Source organism: Girardinichthys multiradiatus, chromosome 14 (genome assembly GCF_021462225.1).
Source record: "Girardinichthys multiradiatus isolate DD_20200921_A chromosome 14, DD_fGirMul_XY1, whole genome shotgun sequence".
NCBI classification, from domain to species: Eukaryota; Metazoa; Chordata; class Actinopteri; order Cyprinodontiformes; family Goodeidae; genus Girardinichthys; species Girardinichthys multiradiatus.
The window spans coordinates 35,731,898-35,754,970 of record NC_061807.1 but is presented as its reverse complement, the minus strand read 5'-3'; the positions used below and the strand labels follow the sequence as shown (position 1 = coordinate 35,754,970).

Sequence of the window (23,073 nt, the reverse complement as noted above, 5' to 3'; positions counted from 1 at the left end):
AAACCCAGCCAAGATCTGTGTGGCATTTTGGAAGAGTATTAGAGACTGTAACAGATAAGAATGGACTTGTTCGAAGATTGCTTTAGTTAAGATTGCTTTAGCAGATAGAAATCTGAACAAAAAGGGTGAACGTGTGCGCAAATTATCTGTAGGGGTTCTGCTGGTTCAGTTCTGCTGCTAGAAACCCCTTAAACAAGATAGTAAAACTATCTAAGTTCCTGTTATTATGTATTCAGTGAAAATGACTGTAAATACCTACTTACCCTTGTAGGGACCAAGTAGAGGTGCGGTGTGCTGGTTTCAGCAGTAACTGGACAGGAGGAGGCATACACCCCGGTCTGGTTGTCCATCATCACAGGACAACACAGAGACTTACAGGGCAAACAATCATGCACACACACACACACACCTGTGTTTTACTGTCTTTATTAGGACTTCTTATTGACTTCCATTGGGAGTGCTGTGATGCTGTTATATTAATAGGAACAACAAAAGAACCTATCACAGACAATTTGTCTTTTGATTTTTTGAATTTATATTTAAGAAAATAACCTTTAAAGTTCTCCAGAACACCCTGCATACAAACTGTTTAGGCTTTTATCTTCAGGTCGGCGCTACAGAGCACTATATGCTAAAATCAGCCGCCACAGAGACAGTTTCTTCCCCCAGGCTGTTTCTCTGAAGAACACCTGACAGTCACAGTTTCAGAACAATACCATGCATACTTGGACTGATCTCACCCTATTGTAAAGTCAACTGTGTATATACTATGTACATTTAAAAATATATTCTTTATTATTGAGAGTACCGGAGTCAAATTCCTTGTTTGTCTGTACAAACTTGGCAATAAGGCTGATTCTGATTTTTAGATTGCTATTCTGTCTTGTTACCCAATTGTAACTTCTTATATTTCTTACTGACATCGAAAAATCCCAGTAAAGAGTCTCTGACAAGTGCAGATATTTATTTCTCCTTTTCAGGGCATCCAAGGTAATTTATGCATTCCAGAACATTTTCCAGAAAAATAAATGGATGCTCATTCAGTGTTTGATAAACAAGGTTCTAGACATAACTGAATGCATTAACTGTAAAGGTGATTTCTAAGACTAATGATAAGTTTACTATAGTGGTGATTGTAGAGTGTATAATGGTTAAATGCCTATATGACCTCCAAGTCAATAATCAGGCCACATGATATTTTACTGTTTCTTTAATACGCAGATTCAGGTACCAGGTAAAGGTATTTGTGGTTCTACAAAACAGAATACACAAATAAAACATTTGTGTATAATTCATAACTTCCCATATGAGTAGATTACATAAAATATTACAGCCACAAGCCATATTGTAAGCCTAGTAGCCTGAACTGTATTTGGTAACAAATGACATATACCGTTTTATCATTACTTCAGTTCTGTGTTTCAGACATTTATAATGTGGAGATCAGGTAAAAAAAAAAAACTAAATATAACAAAAATCACCAACTTAAAGTAAAAACTTATCTTGTTAGCCATACATGGAGCCAAGCCAAACCAATTAAACCAATCAAACTCATTGATCAGCCAGCAGAGGAGTGGGGTCAGTGGAGTTTCCTCTCTTCACATTTTGACTCTGGATTCTCTCTGCAGAGGGGACAGAACAGATTCAGACAGAGACAACAACAGGTGGAGAAATTTCTGAATAAACGTCACACTCACTTATAACTTTGACCATCACCGTTTTCTCCCTCCGGCTGTTCTTCATCTCACTGTAGACCTCACATCTGTACTTCCCACAGTCTCCATTTGTGGGCTGCTTCAGAGTCAGACTGAGGTCTCCAGTTTTCAGCAGGTCCTCATTCATCCTTGTTCTGTTTCTGTACAACTGGTTCTGTTCTTCAGATTTTTCAGAGCCATTATGATACACATGGATCTTCATATGTTGTGGCTCGAGCTGCCACCACTCCACTTTAGCATCTTCGGGCAGATCAGGCGTGGTTTTGAAAGGCAGCAGGACAGACTCCACCCCCTCCTCCACCTCCACCTGTCGGTCTGAGAGTGCAACAGAACTTGTTTTATGTCATCAGCTGAATTTATGCCCCCCAAGCTAGGAAGGTCTTTTGTAAACAATTCCCCCAAAATCAGTTTGAACAATTAAACAGAAGTACAATATATTAAGATATCTGTCAAACTGTCACCCTCAGATGAAAATAAATTAGTCAGAATGTTCAGAGACATCCCGGGATCCACAAAGGCTCAAACCTGTGAGTAGCTGCAAACTGCTGCCACACCAGTGTTGTCCACAATGAAGCCAGTTTTACACAGCCTAGGACTTAAGATGGCGTTCACCAAGAAAGAAAACTGCTCCAAAATGAACACCTTTAAGCTCCATTAGGGCCAACATAAGCATGCCAAATACGTTCTAGTGCCAATGCCTGATGTCAGATGTGCTGGTACAATACAAGGAGAAGATGGAAAAATTAAGGAGGACTACGGTCAATTTTTTCAATTTTACCTCAAATCACCAGCAAGACGATTAAAACTCTGGCATAGTTGGTTGTTCCAACAGGAAGATGATCCAAAACACAAATCTAAACTGGGTTTGTAATAAATAAAGCTTAACACTAAACTTCTGCAATGGTCTTCCTAAAGTCCAGAATTACCTCTAAAATGTGTGCACTATGCTGCCAACATAGAACTGTGCCAGGAGACCTATTCCAATTCTGCCAACAAGAGTGACCAAAAATCCAGCCAGGATTAAAAGCTGTCAAGGAGGAACTTCTGAAAGGAATTGTACATGATATATTATGGTTTATAATGTGCTTTAAAGTCAAACTTATTATCTTCAATTGAGTTTATGTTTTAACACTCTAAAGATTTCCCTTTTTATTCCTAATCATCCGTGAGTCAATATACTGGGCCATACATTGCTGAGATGGTCCTCCTGCAGAGCTGGGAATTGAAATATGTAGATAAGAACATGTAAATACAATATGTTGTAACATTTGTTCATACTTACTGACGACTCTGAGCAGTACCGTTGTCTTCCTCTTGTTCTTCTTGTTGTTGGCCCTACAGATATATCTCCCACTGTCTCTGTCCGTCGGGTATTTCAAGATCAGACTCAGGTCCCCAGTTTCTGAACTCATCTCTGTTCGGTCTCTGTGAAGTTGGTGCTGATCTTCAGGTTGATCACAGCCATTTTCATGTTTGTGCACCGTCATTGGTGGTTCAGGCTCAAAACGCCACCACTTCACCTTAGCGTCTGACAGATCCCCTGTGGTTCTAAAGGGCAGCAGGACTGACTTTGCCCCCTCATCCACCTCCACCTCACAGTCTGAGGAGGCATTGGAATAGAAGAAATCTATGAATCCCCTTTCCTACCCACAGGCTTTTACTTTCCAAAATTGCAGCCAGACGTGGTTGGTTAGAGTTAAAATATTAAGTTCTGGGGTTATATTAAAGGAACATAATTGGGTTAGGGATATAGGGTAATGATTTACACTGACCTTCAACGTAAAGCTTTATTTGTTTCTTCATCAGGATTTTTCCATCTCTGCTGTAGACCGTGCAGGTATAAATTTGTCTGTCTCTGTCTGTGGGGTGTTTCAGTGTCAGACTAAGGTCTCCAGTTTCCAACAGGTCTTCATTCAGCTTGGTTCTGTTTCTGTAAAACGGACTCTGTTCTTCTGGACAATCAGAACCGTTCTGGTACATATGGACCTTCAGGATCCAGATATCATTACAGCTCCACTCTACTATATTGTCTTTTGAGAGATTGACTTTGGTTTTGCAGGGCAGCAGAACGAAGTCTGCCCCTGAGTTCACCTTGACCTTGGGGACTGAGAGGGAAAAAAAAGACAACACAAGTCAAATGCAGCAGCTCTTCATGTGTGAAGTAAAATACTCCATTTGTTGGACTGAAATGGTCTAGCTTGCTTGATACAAAAATCAGTGCAACATTCTCTATCAAAAAGGATCAATACACTTTCAACACACACAACGTCTCTGGTAGTAAACTGTTTGAAGTGACAGTATTCTGTTGGCTCAATGCTCCTCACAAACTCTCTGAGAAACCATGCCAATAATTACTTTAATTCATAAAAACGAGTGCCTATTGTCTCCCCAGCCTAAAATAAAGCATTTAAGTTCATCTTGTTGCAAAGGCTCAGATATTGCTTAAGGCTTTCATTTCACACACCAGAGTCTAATTTTTAGCCTGACAGTCCAAAAATCATATCCTTAGATTCTGATATGAGCCTCTCTTTCTGGGTTGCACTGAGACAAGCCATTCAGTCCTGCACACAAAAGGAAGCACGCAGGGACATAGGGCAGTTTCTCCCAGGCTTCTGAACCCAATTCTACAGATGCTTCATAAAGGAGGCCATCATCCCCGGGATATCAGACTAGTCAGTCTCTCTGCAGAGACCCCATAATTACTTAACTGCTCTGTGTGACTTAAATAAACCTTGCATTTTAGCAATTTCCCAATCATGATGTAAGTCTTTTCAAATACCAAGTTTTAATCCAATACTTTTTTTTTAACAAGACAAACTAACACACTACATACCAAAAGTGCAATAAAATGATCAAAATCTTGAAGTAACCCGATTATCAGCTTGTCAGCTGTTTTAAAACAGAGTTATATTAGAAAGCCTGAGTAGGGTGCTTCTGGCCTTCACAATCGATAGTCATGTTTTTTGTAAACTTAAATATTCCCAAATACATGGATTTCTGTTACTTTTCAAAAAGGGAAAACGAAAACACAGGCAATATGTGGCATCAGATGGGGAGAGATAGCTCTGTGTTACTCATTAGATTTTAAACTATTTACTTCGGCTACCCCTAAAATCAGAATCTGTTGGTGTCAAACTTGCTGGCCAATCCTAAAAATCCACAGTACTGACCTCTGACGAGGAGCTCCACTTGTTTCTTCATCAGGACAGCTTTGGTCTGGCTGTAGACAGTGCAGGTGAAGGTTTTACTGTCTCTGTTCGTCGGGTATTTCAGCGTCAGACAGAGGAACGCAACCTTTTGCAGCCTTTTCTTCATCTGTGTTCGGTCTGTGTAGTACCAGTGCTGCTCTTCAGGCCGGTCAAGCCCGTTCTCGTACACATGGACCTTCCTGTCCTGACTGTCCGTCCACTCCACTCTGGCATCTTCAGGAAGTTGGGTAATAGTGATAAAAGACAGCAGGACAGACTCCACCTCTGAGTTTACTTTCACATGTGGAACTGAAAGAACAAATGTTAGCATCAGTAGTAGCACTGACAACTCTTTATTTATTAACTTTTGTTTGTTGGCCCTGCAGTGTTTTAAAGAGAAATGGCAACATTGGATCAAAAAAAGATGTTGAAACATTTTTCTTCATTTACTGTGGAATGGAGAATGACATTTAATGAAGGTTTTCTAATCAGGGGTTTATGTGGAGCAGCTGAGGCAGAAGGAAAACAGAGACTGATGGGGTGTGCCTAAATAACAAGGATTGAGCTGAACTAAGACACAAAGAAACTACCGAACCGAGTGGAATAGTCTAACAGAGTTCTAACAGAAATAAATCCAAATGTGCAAAGAACAGAACACAAGGATAAACTAGGAAACAAATCCCAAACCAATAAATGATGGCAAAACCCTAATGGCGAAAAACAACTTCATAAGGCAAGACCTAAAAAACATAGTAAACAACTACAAAATTATTAAAACATAAACAGATATACAAAGAAATACATATCCAAACACTGGTGTATTGTGAGGTTCCTCCCAACCAGAGTTCTGAAGGGTGACCCAAAGGTTGTCCAAAGGAGGAAAAGAGTTCTGGTGGGTGTTGGATCAAACAAAGGAACCTCAGAGTCCTCTGCTGAAATGGCTGGTGCTTCCGATGATTGAATTGTGGAAGGTGACCAGGACACAAGCGCCCAATGAGGTCTGGAAGCCAGAGGAAGCCATGACGGAGCTCAGGAGAGCGGCGTAGAAGTGGAAGGTGCCTGAAACCCTCTACTATGGAGAGAGACTGACCCCCAACCCAGAGGGAGCAAAATACCTTTTTCCAGTTGAGAACCACAGCCATGGTCTTAAATTGATATTAAGGTCTTTTAGGTATATGGAGCAGCATACAGATAAAAACACTCACACCCACATACCCAACATAAAGACCAACAACAATAGACATCGTACACTCTCTCACACTCCCCATAAACAGTACTGTGCAAATGTTTTAGGTAGGTGCGAAAAAATGCTGTAAACAAAGAATGCTTTCAAAAATTGAAGTGTTAAGCATTTATTTTCTTTTAGGTATATGGAGAAAAACAGGCAGAGCTTTAAAATGAAAACTAATCAGATTGGTTTTGAACAGGGGACAACCCTGTGCCCATCAACAACTGAGGCTGAAACAGTAAAGTGACTTCCTTAAAAGATAAGGTGTATCTCATAAATGTGTAATATGAAATAACAAAAACATCAGCACCTACCTTTCTGTAAAAGCTTCCTGAAATGAATAACAGCACCCACAATGGCAGCAATGACAAGAGTCAGGAGAACTAAGAAAATTGTGACCCAGGTGGGAACTCCTAACAAGAACACCATAATAAAAAAATTTAATATTGACAATAGCAATTTTAATAAATCTACACATGGTCTTTGCAGATTCCAGCTGGTTATCTACAGACTGACCTTCGTTCCTCAGGACCTCCAGTTTAACTTCTGACTGGCCCTGCTGTTCTCCAAACCTGCGGACAGTGCAGGTGTAGGTGCTTCTGTCGGTGAGTTCAGGTTTTCTCAGAGTCAGGCTCAGGTCTCCAATTTCCAGAGCACCATTCTCCATGGATGTTCGACTTATGTAACGTTGGTTTTGGGTAGTAAAGTCATCACCTTCCTTACGACGCAGGTGAATTGTCGGGGGATTGAGATCATTGCGGCTCCACACAACAATAGAATTCTTCAAATCAGGAGATGAGAATGAACAGGGCAACAGAACAAATTCCACTCCTTCACGGACCTCAATCAACTCCACACTTGAAGCAGGCTTAGACACTGTGAGGACACAAACAAATGTGATGATTTATTAATTCAAAGGGCTTTAAAATAATTAAACTTGTTCTTGTACCTCATTTAATTTAATTTAATTTAAACACTCTTTTATAGAGTTAAAACAGGTTTCAGAACTGGCTATGGTTGCACAACTGCCACCTTTAAAGTCGTAAATGACATTGCCTCTACTATGGACTCTAACTTGTATTGTGCTGCAATTTGTATTGACCTAGCCAAGACTGTCAATGCATAAGTTGCACTTGTGTCATTGACTTGTCTTGGCAGTCTTTGTCATAATGCGTGGAGTAGATGGACCAGGGTGCAGACAGGATCTTGGGAGCTGCATAGTTAGTAGAAGTCTTTAATAATAACACAACTGATAACCTCTGGGACTACTGCAACCCCCCCAGAGAAGAGTAGAGGACAGCCCCAGCGAAACCACCCAGCATCCAGAGTGCAGAAGCTCCAGGGAGCTGAAGCGATGAGCCCACATGCCTTGACGGCAGCCTTCTACGCCAGAGCAGATCCAGCCATGGACCCAGAGACCCGAGACGGCGGGCCACATCACCACCCCCAAATATAGGCCTGACAGAGCCAGGGGGCCCAGGCCCTGGCAAACAGCCACTGGGAGTGAGCTGGCACATACCAAAGCACCCGGCCTCGGACACCGAGAGCCACCAATACACCAGCGGGCAGAGACACCAGCCACCGGCAGGAAGTGTGGTGCGGAGGAAATAGGTCTCACATTTGATGGGGGGCCTAAACTGATCCAGGAGAGAGAGCAGCACAAGACCAACCTGACACAAAAACAGCCGCACAGTCACAATCACACATTCCCAACCTCATGTGTATAGATAAAAACACTTACAACCACACACCCAATGTAAAGACACACAACAATAGACATCGTACATTCTCTCACACACCCCATATAGAGTACTGTGCAAATGTTTTAGGTAGGTGTGAAAAAATGCTGTAAACAAAGAATGCTTTCAAAAATGGAAATGTTAATCATTTATTTTTATCAATCAACAAAATCTAGTAAATGAACAAAGAGAAGTCTACATCCAATCAATATTTGGTGTGACCAGAAGAATCAAGTATTCAGCAGTGGCCAAGTTGAGTTCTCGCTCTGGAACCTCTTTTCATTGGTGGAAACATGCGTCACCTGTTCGAAATCATGTTCAGGAGCTGGAATGAGCTCCAAACAGAGTTGGTGGAAATGAAGGTAGGTGTACTTCAAGCTGTGCTTTTTGAGTACAGACAAATTGGTGGGATTATTTACCCCTACATCTTAATGTGGGTGAAATGGTTGCTGTCGTCAATTGCAGCATCTGCCTTTCCTCCTATCAGGGTGATCAGGAAATTGGCCTGATTGGATATATGGGCTCTCCATTAGACTCTGTAGATCCACCATCCTGCTGATTTGTGGTTTTACCTGTCTGCTTGCTACAAATAACTTGGCTGTTTCAGAGGAACATTTGAGACACACCTTGCATAGAGAAGCGAGAAACGAGTGCAGTATCCAGTGCACGCTCTAGGCATTAATTGTTGCTTGTGCTGGAAAGTATTTATATATTTTAATCAAATTTCCTTTTCCTTTTATATTTTTAACAATATTTTTTATATATTTATATAAGTAATAAGGAGTATACCTATAATTTAAGTTATAACTTTTATTTTTATTTAGTTTTTCACCTTTTTATGATAACGTACCTGTGTGTCCTAAATTGTAATTTCTTGTGTGAAAGGCCGAAGAGCCGTTGTTAGCAACTATCAAACTATAATAATATACTGTATATTAAACGTTTCCTTACATATATGTTTTAGTACTTGCATATAAACTTATTGCTTGGCTTTGTGTTTTCTCATTTTTAGATATATTCTTTTCACATGCAGTTGAATGTTCTATAATATAATATACTATACTTTAACAGAGCTCAGAGTATATAGGAACACCTTCTCTGTCTGTTCCTTTAAATTGTCTTTAAATGAACATTTAAAAAAACTATTTCCCTTTAATTTCATGGGGACTGAAACTTAAACCAATAATGGAAACAAGATGGAGGGAGGAGCAGATACATTTTTCTCTGTAATAGAACCAACTAAGGTTGCTTTAGATCCTTTTGTTCCTGGTAACAGCTTCTATAAACATGCCTGAACAAATGTTTTTTATAGTCTTTAATCTCAGAGGGACTTCTCAGCACATCAGTTTTCTCACCTGTCTCAGGAATGCACACAAACCCGTTCCACTGTCACCACATCCTCACCTGACGGGAGTCAGAGTTTGCACTGACTTTTAAAAAATCAGTTGAACTGATCAGAAATTTGAGAGTTTCTTACCAAATAGGACAGTCACTAGGAGCAGAAACATCTTCACCTTCAGTTTTCATCAATCTTCAGTGCTGCACCAAATTGTACTGAAAATAAAAATCCATTAACAGACTGTAAACAGAAGAGAACCAGCTGCCTAAGTCACTGACAGTCAACGAAGGTAGTTTTCTCTCACTCCAGAAGAGGAAGCAGAACATACAATAACGAAGCAGAGGGAGGAGACGAAGAGAACGTTAAAAATAAAAGTAGGAGTTTATTCTTTCTTAGATTGCCAGGAAGAAAATATTTCAATTAAGGTTTTCTTGAAATGATTACATTGTACATGCAGCTTTGTTACAAATAATCCAAATGCAGAGACATTTTACAACACTGCCATCAAACCACTTATAAAAAAACATGACATTTTAATTCTGTATTATATTCTTGTTGGATATCAATTACTGATTGGACACTGCATCCAATCATATTTTTCAGAAACATCACAACAGCACTGTAGTGTTACATCCGAATGAAGACAGATTTAAACTCAAGTGTATCATTACAATTTATTTGTGGTGAACATTGTTGGACCAGAATAGTTTGATTGTAAAAGGGACTATCGGTTTAATACCTTTTCACAAAGAGAGTTTGTGTTTATTTTAGGTAAGAGTGATGATCTGTCAAGATAAGGTTAGAATTCCACACCATTTGGTTAAATGGTTGATAACCCAGTGACATTTAGTGTGGTTTTGGTTAATAATATCAGTTATTAATATAATTAACTAATGGTAATTATCAAGTGCTGTGAACCCAAAAATCACACCACATGAGTGTATCTCTGATCTTTATTTTTAAGAAGTGATTTTTGGTTTGAATTTATTTCTTCGAAATTATGCTTATTAATTATAAGTTTTGATCAATATAATCAGTAATCATAAATTTGACACCAGGTTGTTTAAAAAAACTCGTTAGGGAGCTCTTTATAAGAGGCTATTCTCATAACCCTATCCAAAAATCATTGCTGTCCTTCATGTTTAGGTCAGTATTCAAATACTTTAAACTTTCAGTTGGCTAAAATGTATTTATTTCTCCTGTTTTTCAGTGACTGTCAGGAGCAAAATCAGAAGCAATACAAACATAAATTATTTACTTTTCAAACTCTACAAAGAGACCAAAACAAAAACATTTAGAGAATGCAATAAATGAATTTAATTAGTTCTCTGTCTTCATTATTACGTCCTCTAACCTCTATCAAAAGGTCTTGTGATACTTGAACACGGCTGAGGTTTTATCTGGTAAAGATGAAGATACGGAAACAAAGCAACCTCTGTTTATCAAACATATGTACACAGAGTAAACTACAGCTAGGTCTGGAAACCTCACGATGTCCATCATTTATCTGCTAATTCTGGTTTAGTTTATACCTTACTTAGTTCTAGACAATTCTAAGATAAGAGCTAATTTTAATCTGGTGCTATGGCATTTTTTGTATATTTGTTAAATGACAACGAGGGACCATCAGATGATCAATACAATTCTAATGATCCGATTCAGTTCAATTCATTTTATTTGTACAGCACCAATTCACAAGACATGTCATCTCAAGACACTTTACAAACAGACCAAATATATATACAAAACATAGAATCACATCAAATTCCATAATCAGTACAAACAGTCCAATCATATAGACAGGTTCAAAATGATTTGCACAAATTCAATTCTCATATTTTCTATTTGCTCAGTATATGTTTTACAGCTGTGAGCTCAACTTTATGACGCATCAACAGGATTCTGATGTGTCTTTGTCCAAGATTTCTAGCAGACAGACTGAAATTAAGGATTTACAATGTGCAAAAATGACAGCAGGAGAATTCAGAATAAAATATTTAGTGCTTGTTATTTAAAATTGAGTGCCATAAACTCCACGGTAGCTCAGGTGATGGAAAACATAGACCACAAGACAAGATGAAGAAGTCTTTAAATTCCCAAGTATGCAACAGAAATGTGTGGAAGCTTTGGAAAGTTGAAAACATGAACAGAAAAATGAACAAAAACAAGCGGCAACACATGCAGGAGAGATTTTATGAAGCATAGAAATCCACTGTGTTTTTTGTAGCCTCTTGTACATGCTACCTCAAATAAACAAAAATTATTTTTTTAACACAATATTGCATTAGATAAACGATTTCTTTGAAAATTAATAGCATTTAAAGTTTACAAAAGTTTATTTGACTCTATTTTTCATGTGTAGACACATAAATATGTTCCAAAAACCTAATGTGCAGAGGAAACAAAAAAGAAAAAACACATGATTGTATATGCTTATTTTCACCCAATAGATGAGCAATGAGGAAAGATTCCTACAGATGTAATTTATTTTTGGCATGTTCATTAACAGCAGTTGCTCCCAAACTATTGATAGCATAGGTGTGCATTATTGTGGCAATGACGATTTTGTAAACCTTTTCTGATCTTGCAAATTCCTGCACTTCCTGTGATAACATGGAGGGATGTCACACTGAGTTGCAGATAGAAAGATCAGTACACTGTTGCTGCATCCTTTTTCAATCAAAGTCTCATTGGATCTGAACGTAAACCAGAGCTGATCATTCATAAAGTCCAGAGGTCTGATGAAGGTTTCTACCAATGAGTTTGGATCAACTCCCCAAGGCCTACTGAGGTTAAGATTGCAGGACATCCCCTCATGTTTACAGACATACACTAATGATAAATTGATCACTGGCGAAAGGCTATTTGTAAATACTTAAGACCAACAGACTAAGTTGTATCTCCTACAGATCCTCCTACAACAGCATTGCAGCTCTAGTTCTACTCTTTAAGCATACAGCACCTCTCCTCCTTCTCTCATTCGGGTTATTGTATCTGTGTCTTATCTGTTTTTTTCTGGTTCTTGTAGTTCTAGTTGTGGTTATGTGGCTGTGGAGATAAAAAAGAAGGTATGAAAATCAATTTGCCTCCATGTGAAGCATCAGATTAAAAGTTTCTGATGAACTCTCAGGCTACGTTAAGACAATAGGTCTTGATGCTCAATTCAGATTTTTTGCTGATTGTTCGCACTACTAATTAATTGCAAACACCATCCCATGTCAGTCTGAACTGTTTATTATCACAAAGGGACCCACATGCACAGAAGGAGAATATTTACATCACACAGCAGCATATTGTAGATATTATGCAGAACTGAGTTAAAGCCTTATCTTTTAGTCAAAGGTTTAAAGTTTAAACAAAGGTCTTCACACATAACTTGCCTAACATATTGCCCAAAGTGAATTTGAGAGAAAAGGAGGAAAGAACCTAAAGCCACTGAACCACCATGACAGAACTGTTACGAGGATGCCTAACTTGTTGTCCAAAATCAGCTGTTGAGTCACTTCTCTCTCCGAACCAATTCTGACCTCAGCAGGTGTGACTTGTATACTTCTGTCCCCCAATTCAGCTGTTGGGAAAAGTCTTGACCCACAGCTGTCATTTTGGCCTGAATGTGGTCTTGTGGAAGGGAGGTATTGGCTGGCTTATCCACGTTGCTGGATGGTGTCCTACTTTGGGCCCTACTAAGAAAAACAAACAACCAGAATAATCTAAACTTAGCTGGCATTACACACAAAGACATAAATGTCTGCTGAATATATTTCGCTCTGTTTTAATTGATGTGCTTCCTGTTTTCACAAATAATCATGACCCTTCCCTTTATATAAGCTTTTCTCATTGGACCCACAAGTTGACAAATCCCAAACCGTACCATATGTTAAAAGGTTAAACAATCAGTGCGACATTAATTTTGTTTCTTTCTCTTTGAACAATAACTTGTTGTACATTTAAAAAGACCAGAAGTCTAAGCATTTCTGAGCACTTGAATTTTCTATCAGAGATAGGGGCATGTTACCCAAGGCCAAAGAGAGATATCAACCAGGAGCAGCTGCTTCAAAAAGTATACATTTAATAGTTATTATACATTCCTCTCCTGTGGAACCAGCTCCCAGTATTAGTTCGTGAGGCAGACACACTGTCTACGTTTAAGGCTAGGCTTAAAACTTTCCTTTTTGATAAAGCTTATAGTTAGAGTGGCTTAGTTTATCAGGGAGGGAGCCTTCCTCCCTCCCTGTTGGATGGAGTAAGGGGGGGGGGGGGTCAGGTTTAGCCTAAACCAGCTCAGTTATCAGTCTGACAGAGAGAGGTATCCCAATCCTTGTGGTTTTTAGTATAACAGTGACCATCAGTGGGACCCTTTGTGAGGTGCCTTGAGACGACATTGTTGTAAATAAGCGCCGTTTAACTAAATAATCTGAACTGAAACTATCTGTGTAGTTATGCTGCTATAGGCTTAGGCTGCTGGAGGACATAACGACCACTTTCACCCTCTTCGCTACATTCTCACACTACTCTCCAATTTTGCATTATTTGCTGTTATTTCAGCTTTTAACTTTGTTCTCTCTCTTTTCTCTTCCTAGAAGCTACACCTGGCTTGGCTCTGTGTCTACCTGTGACACCTTTCTGGAGAGGGGAATTGTCCAAGCTTCTGCTGGCAACAACTTGTTGCTCACCCTCTACCGATGATCCACATTTCCCAGTCTTTTAGTGTTTAACCCTTTCACTCTCCTAGACATGGCGATTGACTGAGCTTAACTGTAACAAACTCTATGTGATATCTCTTTCAGACTCTAACCTTGAAAACAGGCTCAGAGTTTATCTGTTCTTTCTTTCTAGGTGAAACGACTAAAGGAGCTGCATCCATTAAAATTTACTTTTCCTTCCCATAGAAAGTACTCCTGGATCAGTGCTTTTGTGTTCTCTTTGTGTCTCTGCTCTGTTCTCTCAAATCCCCAGTCGGTCGTGGCAGATGGCCGCTCACACTGAGCCTGGTTCTGCTGGAGGTTTCTTCCTGTTAAAAGGGAGTTTTTCCTCTCCACTGTCGCGACATGCATGCTCAGTATGAGGGATTGCTGCAAAGTCAACGCCAGTGACTGTCCACTGTCTCTACATGTTCATCCGGGAGGAATGAATGCTGCAAGTCACTGACTGGATGCAATCTGCTGGGTTTCCTTAGATAGAAAAACTTTTTATCCAATTTGAATAAATAACTGAATCTGACTGCACTGTTCAATGGATTTAGGATTAATTGGAATGTATGTACCTGACTGTTGTGAAGTGCCTTCAGACAACATGTGTTGTGAATTGGCGCTATATAAATAAAACTGAATTGAATTGAATTATTATTAATGAAGTTAATGTACTAATGAGAAACTTAACAAACAAACTGGACTAACAAAACAAAGACAAACACATGAGGGCGTCACACACTGGCAGCATTTTCTAGTACCTTATCAACATCTTTCGAGACTGGGAAACACTGGTGCAATGTCCTTTGTGTTGGGCTTGGGGATCTCATCACAGTAGGCCAGGCATAGCTTTATCTCTCTTGCAGCACAGGTGTTCATGGCTGCGGGCGGTGATTGGGCTGCAATAGCTTTCAGGGGAGGATGTTTTGACATAATGTCACCACATTGGAATTCAAAACACAGAAAATCTCTTTCATCAGAATTGCAGGAATAAAACAGAAAGGACTATGTGGGAAGAACAGATCAGGGAGACCAACAGAAGGCACATCATTGTTGAAGTATGACACCTGCTGACATGTCTCCAGCATGTCAGCTAGAGGAAAGCAATTTTTTACCACATCAGTAAGAGCAAACCACAATAACTGCTGACAAGTAGCAGATATGTATCATTGGGGTGGGTGTTCTAAATCTGTTGATGAAATTTTAGTGCCTGGTTTCAAATGCCTTGGTTTATGACTTAATACTCTGTATGACCTGATAAAAGTATTTAAACTTTGTTTCTCTGCTGCAGACTTCATATATGGCAAGGGTTAGATGGTTCTGTTTAGTGTTAAAAAGGAAGGAATTACAACAGGTTTCACCTCGGTCCCTTCTCTGTCAGTCTGGCTCTCAAGGGGATTACCTTGCAAGCCGTTGAAGCTGTCTTTGCTCTATCTAGTCAGAATGATTTGGCAGCATCTTCATGTCTAATGCTGTAAAATTGTTCTCCCTTGCAAGGTTATAATAAAGCTGATTCTGAGTGACAATCTACACACTCTGTCTAGGAAAAAAATTTATTTTTTCACAACACTGTCACAAAAGTGGTGGTGGTTAGTGATGTGACCAGTGTGACTTATTCATGGGACTTATTCAGGAACTGGGTTGCTGGTTTGCCCGATTCGAAGAATAAGGGACAGCACAATGCTGCTGATTAAAAAACACACCAGAAAAAAAAACACACAGAAAAAACACACCACACTTTCACATGTTTTATGTCCTGATATGTTGACCCCTGAACTTTCATATTCATCATGACTGTATTATTTTATGAACTGAATTGAATACATTTAATAAATAATTGAATTATTTATTCAATTTAAAGCTTTACACGAGAAAATCTTGTCATTATAATTACTATGCCTGTTTTACATTTATTGTCCATTTGATTGCACAGTAGAGCAACTGCAGCATCTTGATACCTCGGCTCATGAGTCTAGCAATTGAATGGAAAGTGTCAGCGCTTTAAGAGGCTTCATCTCACCATCACAGTGGTAGTTGAGGAGGACCCAAATGCAGGCAAACAGAGGTGGAGATGGAGCAAAGACATTTGATAATAAAAAAATAAACTTACCAAAACGAAGTCCAAGGTCCAAAAAAACGTGAACTGAAAATAATTAAAGTAAATAAATCCGAAACAAACCAGGAACATAGAGGGAAGTGTGGAGAATTATATTCATTGCAGGTTAGCTCAACCAGGGGATTAGGAACTGCTGTTGAAGAGAGCAAACAGGCAGACTGAGTAAACGTGAATAATCAACACAAAGGAAGCTGAACTAGACACAAAATAAACTACAAACCAAGGGGAAAAAGAAAAAAAATCTAATCTAACAGAAAATATTTAAGGCACAAAGAAGAGAACACAACAGTAAACTAAGAAACTAAACAAAAAGAAATGAAGTGGCAACACCTTTCTAGCAATAATGAATACAGAAAAAAATAAAGAACAGAGAAATTACCTGAATTTGGAAAGATCTTTTAAACAATAATAAAGAACAGAGAAGTGATCATTACACACATGAAAACACAAACCCAAACACCCAAGAGTCATAACTAATTTATCATTATCAAATGGGAGACATTTCCATGCAGAATCATAAAAAGTTTTTTTGACCACCAACCAAAAAAACTGTCATTACCAAGACACTGATTACAGCGCGTACATGTTTTCAAAAAGAAATTCCCCGTATGCTGTTAAAAACTTTCATCAGCTTCGATCAGAATCTCTATCCTGCCTGCTCTCTGGTTGACTGAGGATCCGAACAGAACCTAATTAGCCCTGATTTTGCTAAGCAATGCAAGTTCACCTTTCACATCTCCATTTCAGCACTTGATGGAAGCCTACTGCAAAACTATCACTCTCCAGACTGTTCCCCTGCAGCCTTTTGTCTCAGGAAATCACTATGAGGAAATTCCTTTTTATGTTTGTCACACACGAGACTCACCTATTGTTTTCCCTGGTTGCAGAAACACAATTCTGTGTTCTCGACCGGTCTATGTCCCGGATCGAAGCCTGGAGTTCCACCTGTCTCTCCACTTGCCCTCAGTCTGCCATTCCACCATCATCATCTGTAACTGTGAGTACTCAGAATCATTCAGACCTTTCCAAAGTTCTGCCAGAATATCATGGTCTCCACAAAGTATTCAGTAAAGATCTTGCACTCTCCCTTCCACCACATCGCCCTTAAGACTGCTCCATAGATCTCCCCCTGCTGGTGCCGCACTCCCATCCAGCCGACTTTTTAAGCTCTCACGTTCGGAAAGGGAAACATGGAGCAATATTTTAAGAACTCCCTGAATGCAGGCATAATTCACCCTTCTTCTTCTCCTATGGGCGCAGAATTGTTCTTTGTAGAAAAAAAGGATAAATCCCTCAGACCTTACACTGATTACCGCAACATTAATAACATCACCATTAAAATCGCTCATTTCTTGCCTCTGATTTCCTCTTCCTTTGAAGCTGTCCAAGAAGCAAGTCTTTTCCAAAAAAGATCTGCGCGGTGCTTAGCATCTCATCCATATAAGGGAGGATGATGAATGGAAAATGCTTTCAAGACTCATGTGGGGCATTTTGAGTATCTAGTCATGCCTTTCAGCCTAATCAATGGACCTTGCAGTTTTACTGTCATTAGTTAATGATGTTCTCAGAGACTTTCTTAATTAGTTCGTTTTTGTCCACCTTGACAACATCCCTTTGTATTCCAAAGATCTTCAAGAACACAGAGAGCATGTTAGGCAGATTGCCTTTACATAAAAACTCCTTTATGTAAAGGCAGACAAATGTGACTTCCACTGCTCCTCCATAACATTCCTGATCTACCTGTTTGAGGGTGGACAGGTGAAGGCAGACCCCGAAAAGATCAGAGCAGTTCAGGAGTGGCCCACACCCACGACCAGGAAAATCCGAAATGCTTATAATGATCTGAACTGATCATAAAAATGTAGCCTACATCCAGTCTGCTAGATGCCTTAAACCACGCCAGTCTCGCTGGTCCCTATTCTTTTCCAGGTTTGACTTTATCATCACCTATAAACCTGGCTCTTGTAATGTTAAACATGACACTCTTTCCATGCAGCTCTCTGCAGATGATGGACTTACCGAACCCGAGCTTATCCTACCAAAAAACTGCATCATCGGAACTATCTCCTAGGACTTTGTGAGATCCAGCATGTTCTCCATCCGGAACCTGATACGGGAGGGGGTCCGCCTGGTCGACTGTATATTTCTTCTTGTTTTCAGCCTAAAACTATTCACTAGGCACATGCCTCTCGGTTCTCTGGTCATCCAAGAGTCACCAGTGTCATTGGTCTCCTGTGAAGGTATTTTTGGTGGCCATCCTTAAACAAAGATGTTATTGAATATGTAGCTGCTTGCCACGTCTGTGTCCGAGGCAAGAGGTTTTACCGACCTCCTTCTGGTCTCCTTCAGCCCCCCACTGTTCCCAGCAGGCCTTGGTCTCACATGTCTCTTGAATTTGTTACCGTTTTCTCTACCTCCAACAACAAATCTGTAATACTCACCAAAAGCTTGTCACCTGATCGCTCTCTCCAAACGTCCCTCAGCCCCTGAGAAGGCCAGGTGTCTCATTTAACATGTTTTTTTTGTCTCCATGGGATTCCAGCCGAGATTCAAGGACCCCGGTTTATTGCCCGGGTCTGGAGGGATTTCTGCTCGGCTTTGGGTGCTACCCGTCGACTCACCTCAGGGTTCCAACAACAGAGCAATGGCTTATGTGAACGCATGAATCACCAACTAGAGAACACCTTGAGATGTATATGCATTTTAATCCTGCCACCTGGAGTCACCATCTTCACTGGGTTGAGTATGGGTTTTCTCCATTTGAAGTCTCCCTGGGCTACCAGCCTCCTCTTCTTCTTTCCACTTTTCCTGACCAAACTCTCCCTTCCATCCATTCCCACCTTCTCCATTGTTGAAATATGTGGGACCAGGCTAAAAGAGTTCTACATCGTACCACAGCTCAAAACAAGAGGATAGCCGACCACAAGCACATCCCTGCCCCCACATACTCTCCCAGACAAAAAGTGTGGCTCTCTGCTAAGGATTTTCCTCTCAAGTCCTGCACCCTGAAATTGTCACCCAGATTCCTGGGACCCTTTTTAGAGAGTTTCTATCATTAGTCCCTCCACAGTTTGTCTTTGACTCCCTTTCCATCTCTGTGTCCACACAGTGTTTCATGTCTCCCAGATAAAAACAGTTTTTTAAAAATATTTTACTATTTAGTACTATTTCAACCAGTATTTGGTTATGTTAGTTTGTGTTTGTGTTTAGTTTCTTTGTATTTGTGTGAAGTGTGGTTAGAAAGTCACCATTTAAGTTTCACTCATGTATCATTTGTGAGGTCAGTTAGTGCCTGAGTTCCCTGTCTAATACCTCAGTTAAGGTCTGTTATGTTAACCTCTTTATGGGCCCAAACTTATAATTTTTGGACTTTTTCTTGAGATTTTTGTAAATATACAAGAATTCAAAATAAAACATACTGTGAAAAACGGTTATATATTCCTATCTTTGCAAGAAAAACAACCTCTATCACCTAGGAATGGAGTTTGAATCTTAGCAGGTGCAATTCCCACATTTCCCTCTCTCAGGCACTGCAAACAGGGTATTTCTTGACATTCAGTTGTTCAACATGGAACGTCACACTAAAATTGACTAGCTTTCTCTCTCCTGGCACTGCCTTGGAATGTGGCAGTGGTCCCCTCACTCTGATGTCTGTACAGAAACATAAGCATTTTAAAAAGGTTTTCTTGCTGAAAGATTAAATAATATGATTATGAATAATACCATTGACTTGCACAGCTGCATTTTAAACAAATAGATCCAACCTGTTTGCTGACTCGACTGGGCACAGCTTCTTGTTTCTGTATGTTGCAGCTCAGTCAATCATGTTCCGTCTGTCTCCTGATCTCTCTGCCAACTTCCTTTTTTGGGACCCCAGCCATGAAGTGAATTTGGACTCTGAATTGCACATAAACAAAGGTGGGTATGAACTTTTTTACACCTTTCAAAATCACACTAACCTATGTTGGGTCATCCATTTTGATCGGCTGACAGGGCTGCGCAGCTCGACATGCGCCGCAGCGACGAGCGTCGGAGCTCTGACGTCATCGGGGCTTATAAAAAGCTGAGGAAACAAACTGTTAGTTGCCATTTCCCTGCCGTAGTGAAACGCTACAACGTAAGAGGACAATCTCTGGGGAATAGAAGCTTGTGGGCGGGTTTACTTTTCCTCCAAAATGGCCATTCCCGGAAGAGTTTCATAGCTGGAAATCTGTCTGATACAAGAAGATCAGAAGATTCATATCCTGATCGAAGACCGTTAGACGCACCCAGGCGCAGGTGAAAGCCCAAAGAGGTTTTGTTTCCAAGGAGACGACCTTCCCTTGCTTCAGTCAATTGCAAAGGTTTCTCATATTTTCCCCATTTTGGACGGATGAGAAGTTTACCGTTTTCGAGTTGATCACGGAAGCATGACACTGGTTTCCCCCCTATTTTTCTTCAGACCTACTTCCATCAAGAGCTAAAATGGAGATGTCCCACGCCATCTGAGCATATTTTCGGATCTCTTGCATGGTGAGGGATTTTGTTCTAGAGTACATAGTAATGTCGTATCGCACACTTTCATGGAGGATATGGAGAAATAAGGATTTAAAAGCATGGTCCTCCTCTATGCTGGGAGCATTGTCTTCTTGGAAGTAAGCGGCTCTCTAATACTCCCTGGGTGCTTCGTGTTTCCTTTGCAGTTTAACAAACATGTTGTGGAAGCCCGGTCCATGTATACTGAATATTCTTCCCTTAGAGCTTCACAGAGGGTCGAATAACGGTCTCAGACTCCAGGGGACAGGCTCTCCATGAACACATGAATACTCCTGGTCGTTATTTCTAAATAAGATTCAGCTTTTCACGAGCTGATGGGCAGCACAGGACTAAAAGACAGTGTTCCCCCTAAGATAATCATCAATGTTTGACTCTGCGTTATTAGGGTCAAAACACTCTATGTCTTGGGCAAGGGACTCAAGCTGGTGTCCACTCTCAGGGATTGGTGCTGGCCAATCTGAGTCTTCATCCGAGCTTACACTCCTGCTACATCCACGGTGTGTCTGGACATCACGATCCATCCTTGGAGGAGGCACTGGAGGCTGCTCATTTTACGCTGGTGGGCCCTATGCTCCATGGACTTGGGTCCTAGGCAGCAGTTGAGGGCAATATGAAACACCTGAGTCCCAGGGACAGCTTTCATGTCGCCTTGGCGGAGGAGAGGTATCGTAAAGGAGGGTGCTGAGTGTCAAGTTCGAAGGCTGCTCGCCCCTAAACTTTAAATTACTTACTTCTACTGAGTCTACTCCCAGGTATTGTCCATGGTTGTCCACTAAAGTGGGGTGGGACACCACACCACTGAACCTAACCTTATCTTCTACCTTATTCAGGTAGGTGTGCTGAATGTTCTCTTGGGGTGCTCCAGCTGTCTCTCACCTTCAAAGGTTTCAACCTGTGAGGTGAGATTTACCTTCTCCCCTCAGTCCTCTAGGGATGGGGTTGGGTTCTGCCTACTCTTAGCTACCTCCAACCTTTTTGCTCTCAACTCAGCTGCTTCTAACTTATCTTCCACTTCAAACAGTACACACCTAGTGGCATCTGCTGTCTGCAAGGTATCATCAAGCCCAAGCTGCAGTTTAACTTCCAAAATTACCCTTCGCTGATATAAAAGGGTGAGCTGACCTAAAACATCAGCGACCCTTCTGTCTTTTGGTGGGTTCTTGGTGGGTTCTTAATGACTTGGAGCAACTCCTGAATCCTTGCTTCACACTACTCAATGCTCTGATCATTAAGACCTTTACGCTACTCTGGGGATTACAGAATCAATCACTTCTTGTGCCTGCATTGCTGTGAAGTCCTCCTGACCCACAGCTCCAGCAGTCTGGGGTGATTTATCCATGTCAGCTAAAATGCACAATGACAAAATAATGAACGAACAAGTGTTTCTGCGGTTGCAACTGTAATTCTCACCAGTCAACACCAGAGGGCACCAATCGCCTTTCTCACACTGGGGAAAATCCAGCTGCAATTGCAATTGCATCCAATGACAACCAGATGGGGGTGGTGCTATCTCCTCGACTGAGAGTATTAGTTCCAGCTGTAGTTACATTCAATGGACATCAGAGGTTGTAGGAATTTGGTATCTATGGTAACCCAAACTGATTACTCCAGCAGCTGTTAGAACACAGGGAGTTCAATTATGATCAGCTGCAAAATTAAATCTGGTTTCATGCTATGAAATACACCAAAACAAGCCACTTTTCATCCACAAAACACCGCAGAAAGATTACTATTATTCTTCTGGAGTAGAATTGAGCAAATCCTAGTCAAGAGACATGGTGTCCTCAAAAATTCTAATAAAAAATCATAATTAGCAGAAATAAATTCTAACCAAAAATCATTTCCTACAAATATCAGAGATACACTCTGGTGGTGTGACTATTGGGCTCACAGCACTTAATAATTACCATTAGTTAATTATCATTAATAATTTATAATTATTAACCAAAATCATGTCAAATGTCATTGTGTTATCAACCGTTTCATCGAATAGTGGGATTCTAAATGGAGTTAAATTTGTCTCAATATTATTCAATCAAACAAAAAACTAATCTCAATCAAAAAAATAATATTCAATCAAAAAATATTAAGTTGTGATCAAAACTTTCAGAGTTTTTTCTCACAAAGAGAAAAAAGCTATTTGCAAAACATAAACTTTTATTTGCGCAGGTCAAAAATCTTTGGTTACCAGTCTCGCTTTTTTGGTTTTGACGCTCTCTGATTTTGGTTGAACTCAACGAATTTTGAGTTCTGGAAACATGAACATCCTGGGCGGGGCCTAAAGACGAACGCTGTAAGACGTTTCCCTATTGGTTAGCGCTGACTAAAGCAGCAGACTCTGATCCCCCGCATCTCTGAACTTCTGCTCGAACTGCAGGGCTTGCAGCGTCGCTTCAGTGAGGAGACATCAACTCTGCAGAAGAAAACTGCGGTCAAGTGAGCCGAAAGTCAGAAATACGCGGTGACGCCAGCCGACACTAGCTCTTCCTTAAAGATTAGTTTCGCATACAAGGCGCATTACGTC

General features: G+C 40.4%; 1 protein-coding gene and 1 long non-coding RNA gene across 4 annotated transcripts; both read right to left on the bottom strand.

Moving 5' to 3' along the window:
• Positions 1-827: 827 nt before the first annotated feature.
• LOC124881096 lies at positions 828-9,485 on the bottom strand. Its single transcript, XM_047386596.1, has 8 exons — positions 9,348-9,485; positions 6,648-7,007; positions 6,446-6,544; positions 4,886-5,212; positions 3,488-3,820; positions 2,998-3,315; positions 1,698-2,030; positions 828-1,622 (listed from the first exon to the last, which is right to left on the bottom strand). Exons 1-8 carry the CDS (start codon positions 9,376-9,378, stop codon positions 1,552-1,554), a joined length of 1,872 nt encoding a protein of 623 aa, XP_047242552.1. The 5' UTR covers positions 9,379-9,485; the 3' UTR covers positions 828-1,551.
• A 1,381-nt stretch (positions 9,486-10,866) lies between these two features.
• On the bottom strand, positions 10,867-22,558 carry LOC124880936. Of its 3 annotated transcripts, none has more exons than XR_007041505.1 (5): positions 21,960-22,558; positions 19,778-19,910; positions 19,486-19,664; positions 14,659-14,805; positions 10,867-12,892 (listed from the first exon to the last, which is right to left on the bottom strand). It is a non-coding gene; the product is annotated as an uncharacterized LOC124880936 (long non-coding RNA). The 3 variants fall into 3 exon arrangements; XR_007041506.1 differs by lacking the exon at positions 21,960-22,558 and adding an exon at positions 16,008-16,146 and having other exon boundaries at positions 19,778-20,013; XR_007041504.1 differs by lacking the exon at positions 21,960-22,558 and having other exon boundaries at positions 19,778-19,992.
• Positions 22,559-23,073: the final 515 nt, after the last annotated feature.